Source organism: Pristiophorus japonicus, chromosome 2 (assembly GCF_044704955.1).
Source record: "Pristiophorus japonicus isolate sPriJap1 chromosome 2, sPriJap1.hap1, whole genome shotgun sequence".
In the NCBI taxonomy this organism is placed as follows: Eukaryota; Metazoa; Chordata; class Chondrichthyes; family Pristiophoridae; genus Pristiophorus; species Pristiophorus japonicus.
The window spans coordinates 375,289,018-375,297,229 of NC_091978.1; the positions used below are offsets into that span (position 1 = coordinate 375,289,018).

General features: G+C 47.2%; 1 protein-coding gene across 1 annotated transcript in view; it reads left to right on the forward strand.

The window, feature by feature from the left end:
- Nucleotides 1-963: 963 nt before the first annotated feature.
- The window catches only part of LOC139235141 (secreted phosphoprotein 24-like), a 30,423-nt gene continuing 23,174 nt past the window's right edge, over nt 964-8,212 (forward strand). Inside the window, exons 1-3 of the mRNA XM_070866362.1 lie at nt 964-1,227; nt 1,334-1,458; nt 3,383-3,505. Coding sequence (XP_070722463.1) covers nt 1,176-1,227; nt 1,334-1,458; nt 3,383-3,505 — 300 coding nt within the window. The 5' untranslated portion in view covers nt 964-1,175. The remainder of the gene's footprint in view (nt 1,228-1,333; nt 1,459-3,382; nt 3,506-8,212) is intronic.

The window sequence follows — 8,212 nt, forward strand, 5'->3', positions numbered from 1 at the left end:
TGGGGCCTTGGGTGCTTGGGTCATAAGTGGCTTTGACTGCGATGAAGAATCCTTGCACATCATGGCTGTCGGCCAGCTGCTGTATCTCCTGTGTTTTCTCCACCCACCATCTATTCCTTAGGTTGCGGGTTTTTTGTTGGACCTCGGCCTTAAGCTCTTTGATTAAGTTTTTTGATTCAGAGCTGATCACTCATGGCCTGGAAAAACATGAAAACACATCAGTATGAAGACATTTTAAAATTTTGGCCTCCCTAACCACCTTTACTGCTCCCCAAGCGGTCAGCCATGGTCACAACGCTTCTTGCAGCTGCCATTGTTGACCCCCGGCGATGCTGCAGGGGGCGGAAGCCAATTTTATAACCAGGGCGATAACGCGTCGCTATGCGATGATGTCACGATCAACGGGATGTAGAGATTGCGGCGGTAAGTTTTAGCGCCATCACTAACCTGCCATGCAAGTTCGCGGGTGTCAGTACTCTCACTGCGCTAGGTCGGCATGCTGTGAACGCCCCATTATCACCCCGCGGAGGCGCTAACAGGAAGCGCAAAGGAGGCCAATTTCTCTCCCTCGAAGTCAAGGAAGTGGAGAGGGAGAGGAATTTAGGGAGGGAACTCCAGAGAATGGGACCGGGTGGCTGAAGGTACTGCTGCCAATGGTGAGGTGAAGGGACGGGACAGGTGTCGGTTACAGCAGGCAAGCAGCAGACCGGTTTTCGGACCATTCCGGAGCTTGTAAGAATTCTGTTGCCACACACTGAAATATCTAGTGACCCAGCAGTGAGCGATAGGTTCCAGGTCTCTGAGTTCATTTATTGATATTTAAAATTCACCACTTCTTTATTCCATTGCATTTCATCATAATTAATTTGCAAAATCCTTAAAATAGTTAGCAGCATGATGTGTCCTGATGGTGAAACTGGAAACGGACACACCTCACTCCTTACAAACACATTGCAACACTCAGCAATACACTTGGACAACATGTAACCAACTCCTGGGAAGTTTGCAGGGGACTGAATGCAGTGGAGTCGGTGCAGTGATTGGTCAGTTTACAACATTGGTTATAATTTGCCCTCCGGCCTTGCGTGCTCTGAAGTATATAACCATTGAACAGAACCAGTCAATAGACAGAGAAGAACGAGGTAGAAGTGTCCTCCACCGATCCAGATGACAAGATGAAAATCATTCTCTTCATTCTTGCTGCAGTCCGGATCCTCCGCTGTTCTGGCAAGTATTGAAGGGCGCTGTGGGATGATTGGAGCAAGAGCTGTTGTTCTGATCATCAGTTGGTCTTGTCCCAATGTTACTTAAACCTCTTTGCTTTTTGGTTCAGGAATACCGTGTGAAGCTTCTACCCGACCAGAGGTTCCACCAGCGCTAAATGCTACACTTACGAAGGTGAATGAGGAATCCACCCTTAATAACCTCTTTACTGTGACCGGCTGTGAATTGGTAAATGTAAGTGCCATCGAATCCAACGGATTCATTTTTGTCTCTAGTAATAAAGGTCATTAATGTGAATTTATTCTGTGGAGTTAGCAAGGATTGCACTGTGACAAATTATACTACTGTCGAGAGATAGAAAATAATAATTTGTAGCGTTTTATAAAAGTAATGGAACAATTCGCTTTCTATATCTTTCTATAAATTAATGTTTGATTGCAATTTCTGTCCAACTAAACTACTTTATGATGTCAGTATTGATTTCTGATGCTTTTGTGTGAACTTTTAACGTGAAATTGCCTTGTAAAGATTATAATGGGATTTCCCTGTGCAAGCTCCACCTGAGGCTGCAGTTCCGCCGCAGTGACAGGTTCTGGCCACCAGTTGCCGCTGTGCAGCAACTCTCGCTTTGCTCTCCAACTCGTTCCACATCAGAATATTTCTATTGACAAACATTCACCATAAGCCCACTGACCCCACAGCTACCTGGGGATAGTCTATTGACAAACATTCACCATAAGCCCACTGACCCCCACAGCTACCTGGGGATAGTCTATTGACAAACATTCACCATAAGCCCACTGACCCCCACAGATACCTGGACTACACCTCCTCCCATCCCGCTATCAGTAAGGACTCCATTCCATTCTCCCAGTTGCTCTGTCTCCGTTGAATTTGTTCTGACGACGCCACCTTCCATAACAGTGCTTCCTTGTTCCTCAACCGAGGATTCCCCTCTACCGTGATATACACGGCCCTCGACCGTGTCCATGCCATTTCCGGCACCTCTGCTCTCATCCCTTCCCCTACCTTCCAGAACCACAATACGGTTTCCCCTGACCTCGCCTTTAACCTCATCAGTTCCAAATTCAACGGATCATCTTCCGCCATTTCCGCCACCTCCTGCGTGATCCCACCACCAATCAAATCTCCCCCTCCCCTCCCCTCTCAGCATTCCGAAGGAACCGCTCCCTCCACAACACCCTGGTCCATTCCACAGTCACCCCCAGCACCTCCTCCCCTTCCCACAGCACCTTCCCGTGCAAACACAGGAGTTGCAACACCTGCCCTTTTACCTCCTCCCTTCTCACTGTCCAGGGCCCCAAACACTCCCTCCAGGTGAAACAGCGATTTACTTGTACTTCTTGCAATGTAGTATACTGTATTCGCTGCTCACAATGTGGTCTCCTCTACATTGGGGAGACCAAACGTAGATTGGGTGACCGCTTTACGGAACACCTCTGTTCGTGACCCTGAGCTTCCGGTCGCCTGTCGCTTTAATTCCCCGCTCCACTCCCACTCTGACCTCTCTGTCCTTGGCCTCCTAAACTGTTCCAATGAAGCTCAACGCAAGCTCGAGGAACAGCACCTCATCTTTCGTTTAGGCACTTTACAGCCTTCTGGCCTCAACATCGAGTTCAACAATTTCAAAACGTAACCACTGCCCATATTTCTTTTTCTCTTCTAAATTTTTTTTCTCTCTTTCCCACGGCAGCTGTTGATGAGTCTGCCATTCACACCCTATCTAGAGCTACCTGTTGTTCCTTAACTTGACTCATTACCATCTCCCTTTGCCTCACACCATCATCCCTTTTGTTCTTTAATCTCTCTGGCCTCCCACCCAATCACTGACCTTCCTTTTGATCTTCCCTCCCCTCCCCCCTTTCCCTGCCCCTACACCAGCTTAAAAAGCTGTTACATCTGAAACTTCTTCCAGTTCTGACAAAGGGTCAGCGACCTGAAACATTAACTCTGTTTCTCTCTCCACAGATGCTGCCTGACCCGCTGAGATTTCCAGCATCTTCTGTTTTTTATTTCATATTTCCAGCATCTGCAGTGTTTTGCTTTTGTATCAGAATATTTCTGCCTGATATTGTATCATTATTTATGTGTTATCTCAAACATCTTTCATTAAGTGTAGCGCTTTTTCTTTGGGTAGGTTACTGATGCCGGAGAACGTGTATTTGAGGCAAATTTAGTTATTGAGGTCCAGAAAGCGGAGTGCCTCAATGGTTCTGGATCTGACCCAGCACAATATGAACTGAAACCTGTCTTGGATCTTGTGAGTATTACAAAGCTTTTCGTTTGCTTCTCTGTTGCAATGAATCCTGAGACTGGAGGCTTTCGTGTGGTGGGAAAATGGCACAATGAGCTACCGTGGAACATTTGAAGTTTAGTCCTCTGTCATAGAACCATAGAAATTTACAGCCCATGGTGTCTGCACCGGCTGACCAAGAGCTACCCAGCCTAATCCCACTTTCCAGCTCTAGGTCCATGGCCCTGTAGGTTACGGCACTTCAGGTGCACATCCAAATATCTTTTAAATATGATGAGGGTTTCTGCCTCTACCACCCTTTCAGGCAGTGAGTTCCAGACCCCCACCACACTCTGGGTGAAGAAATTTCCCCTCATATCTCCTCTAAACCTCCCCCCAATTACTTTAAATCTATGTCCCCGGTTGTTCATCCCTCTGCCAAGGGAAACTGGTCCTTCCTATCCACTCTATCCAGGCCCCTTATAATTTTATACACCTCAATCAGGTCTCCCCTCAGCCTCCTCTGTTCCAAAGAAAACAGACCCAGCATCTCCAATCTTTCCTCATAACCAAAATTCTCCAGTCCAGGCAACATTCTTGTAAATCTCCTCTGCACCCTCTCCAGTGCAATCACATCTTTCCTGTAATGTGGTGACCAGAACTGCACGCAGTACTCCAGCTGCGGCCTAACCAGTGTTTTATACAGATCAAGCATAACCTCCCAGCTCTTGTATTCCATGCTTTGATTAATAAAGGCAAGTATTCCATATGCCTTCTTAACCAACTTATCTACCTGGCCTGCTACCTTCAGGGATCTGTGGACCTGCACTCCCAGGTCCCTTTGTTCCTCTACACTTCTCAGTGTCCTACCATTTAATGTGTATTCCCTTGCCTTGTTAGACCTCCCCAAATGCATTACTTCACACTTATCTGGATTGAATTCCACTTGTCACTGTTCTGTCCACTTGACCAGTACATTGATATCTTCCTGCAGTCTACAGCTTTCTTCTTCGTTATCAACCACACAGCCAATTTTAGTATCATCTGCAAACTTCTTAATCATACCTCCAACATTTAAGTCCAAGTCATTGATATATACCACAAAAAGCAAGGGACCCAGTACTGAGTCCTGCGGAACCCCACTGGAAACATCCTTCCAGTCACAAAAACACCCATCAACCATTACCCTTTGCTTCCTGCCTCTGAGCCAATTTTGGATCTAACTTGTCACTTTGCCCTGGATCCCATGGGCTTTTACTTTCGTGATCAGTCTGCCGTGTGGGACCTTATCAAATGCTTTGCTAAAATCCATATACACTACATCATATGCACTGCCCTCATCAACCCTCTGGGTTACCTCCTCGAAAAATTCGATCAAGTTCGTCAGGCATGACCTTTCCTTGACAAATCCATGCTGACTGTCCTTGATTGATCTATGTCCTTCCAAATGAAGATTTATACTGTCGCTCAGGATTTTTTCCAATAATTTTCCCACCACTGAGGTTAGGCTGACTGGCCTGTAATTACTCGGTCTATCCCTTTCTCCCTTTTTAAATAAAGGTACAACATTATCAATCCTCCAGTCCTCTGGCACTGCACCTGTAGCCAGAGAGGACTGGAAAATGATAGTCAGAGCCTCTGCTATTTCCTCTTTTGCTTCTCTTAACAGCCTCGAATATATTTCACCCAGGCTTGGGGATTTATCCACTTTCAAAGCTGCTAACTCCCTTAATACTTCCTCTCTCACTATGTTTATCTCATCTAATATTTCACTCCTCCTCCCTCATTTCATAATCTGCATTGCCGTCAGTTGGTATTTCTCACTGACCCCCCACACAGCAGAAACCAATAAAGCACCCTCCAGTCTCTCCGCATTATAGGGGTAGTTTTGCAAGGCTGTACTGTCAAATTGAACCTCAATAAGCACAAGCTGGGATCTGAGATAGGGCAATTATACTGTAAACTATAATGCTGATTTTGGCACAGTAGACCTCCCCAATGGCTCACCTCCATTGTCCAGTTGAGTGGGACTGCCCTTGACCGTTCCCTCTCTTAGGTAAGAGTCATCATCATCGTAGGCAGTCCCTCGAAATCAAGGAAGACTCTAAAAGTGAGTTCTCAGGTGGCTGTACAGTCCAATGTGGGAATTACAGTCTCTGTCACAGGTGGGACAGACAGTGGTTGAGGGAAGGGGAGGGTGGGACTGGTTTGCCGCATGCTCCTTCCGTTGCCTGTGCTTGGTTTCTGCATGCTCTCAGCGATGAGACTCGAGGTGCTCAGCGCCCTCCTGGATGCTCTTCCTCCACTTAGGGCAGTCTTTGGCCAGGGACTCCCAGGTGTCGGTGGGGATGTTGCACTTTATCAGGGAGGCTTTGAGGGTGTCCCTGTAATGTTTCCTCTGCCCACTGAGGCATGCTTGGTAAGAGTGGGGTGGCCATTAGGATCGGTGCTGGAAATATGGTGAAAGGCAGATTGTGACGTCAATCAGTGTGCAATGTCGATTTGATGCCAGTGCTGCTATTTTTGTCGACATCACGGAAACTAACGTCCTGTGTTAACCTTGCACAACTGAGCATGTGTTCAGCAGCAGGAAGGACCCCCCAGACCCCGCCAGCGATATTTAAAGGGGTCATCACCAATTTTCAGGTAACCTTCTTTTTGATTTCTACTGCCTCTGTGTAACTGTTTGAAGCTTTCTCGAGTTGTTTAAAGTTGGTGAAGTGACATGTGGAGAAGGCCTTGCTTCTGACTTTAAGGGCTCTGGTCAGACTATTTGCTCCCAGTTTCACGTTGTGAACGCGACCTCTCTCTGACCTGGTCTTTACTTTAGTGATGTTGGCTGTCCCTTTCTCCCTCTCTAATAATGCCCTTTCTCCCTCCCTCTGCAGTGACTATTCCAGAACTCTGCCAACCGAATCCTTCTCCTGTAATAATTCCCAATCCCCTCACCCCTGTACCTGCTGACCTTCCAGGTGAGGCCTCACCAAGGCCCTGTACAACTGCAGTAAGACCTCCCTGCTCCTATACTCAAATCCCCTAGCTATGAAGGCCAACATACCATTTGCCTTCTTCACCGCCTGCTGTACCTGCATGCCAACTTTCAATGACTGATGTACCATGACACCCAAGTCTCGTTGCACCTCCCCTTTTCCTAATCTGCCGCCATTCAGATAATATTCTGTCTTCGCGTTTTTGCCCCCAAAGTGGATAACCTCACATTTATCCACATTATGCTGCATCTGCCATGCATTTGCCCACTCACCTAACCTGTCCAAGTCACCCTGCAGCCTCCTAGCGTCCCCCTCACAGCTCACACCGCCACCCAGTTTAGTGTCATCTGCAAACTTGGAGATATTGCACTCAATTCCTTCATCTAAATCATTGATGTATAATGTAAATAGCTGGGGTCCCAGCACTGAGCCCTGCGGCACACCACTAGTCACTGCCTGCCATTCTGAAAAGGACCCGTTTATCCCGACTCTCTGCTTCCTATCTGCCAACCAGTTCTCTATCCACGTCAGTATATTACCCCTAATACCATGTGCTTTGATTTTGCACACCTGGTATGGGACCTTGTCAAAGGCCTTTTGAAAGTCCAAATACACCACATCCACTGGTACTCCCTTGTCCACTCTACTAGTTACATCCTCAAAAAATTCCAGAAGATTTGTCAAGCACGATTTCCCTTTCTTAAATCCATGTTGACTTGGACCAATCCTGTCACTGCTTTCCAAATGCATTGCTATTTCATCTTTAATAATTGATTCCAACATTTTCCCCACTACTGATGTCAGGCTAACCGGTCTATAATTACCCATTTTCTCTCTCCCTCCTTTTTTAAAAAGTGGTGTTACATTAGCTACCCTCCAGTCCATAGGAACTGATCCAGAGTCAACAGACTGTTGGAAAATGATCACCAATGCATCCACTATTTCTAGGGCCACTTCCTTAAGTACTCTGGGATGCAGACTATCAGGCCCCAGGGATTTATCGGCCTTCAATCCCATCAATTTCCCTAACACAATTTCCCGCCTAATAAGGATATCCTTCAGTTCCTCCTTCTCACTAGACCCTCGGTCCCCTAGTACTTCCGGAAGGTCATTTGTGTCTTCCTTCGTGAAGCCAGAACCAAAGTATTTGTTCAATTGGTCTGCCATTTTTTTGTTCCCCATTATAAATTCACCCGAATCCGACTGCAAGGGACCTACGTTTGTCTTCATTAATCTTTTTCTCTTCACATATCTAAATTACCTGGGGTCTGTCTCCATCTCTCTCTCTGTAATTCATGCTGTCTGACCCCCGCTCCCTGCAATAATGTCCCATTGTCTGTCTCCAGCTCTCCCTATTCAATCATTACCTGCTGTCTGTCTCTATCGTTTCCTATTTAATGATTGCCTGGTATCTGGCCCATCTCTCCCTCTCTCTCTCTCTCTCTTGCTCTACAGGTCCTCCCTCAAAAGGATCCAGGATCCTATTTCCCTCACAGGACAGGGGTTTCCATATTGAGACAGGCCTATCTTTGGACCCCCGGTATTAGGCCCCTGTTAAAATGCTGCCAGATGCAGTGGCGGTGTCCATGGGGTGGGGGTGTGTGTCCATGGGATGGGGGTGTGTGTCCATGGGGTGGGGGTGTGTGTCCATGGGGTGGGGGGTGTGTCCATGGGGTGGGGGTGTGTGTCCATGGGGTGGGGGGGTGTGTCCATTGGGGAGGGGTGTGTCCTTGGGTGGGGGCGG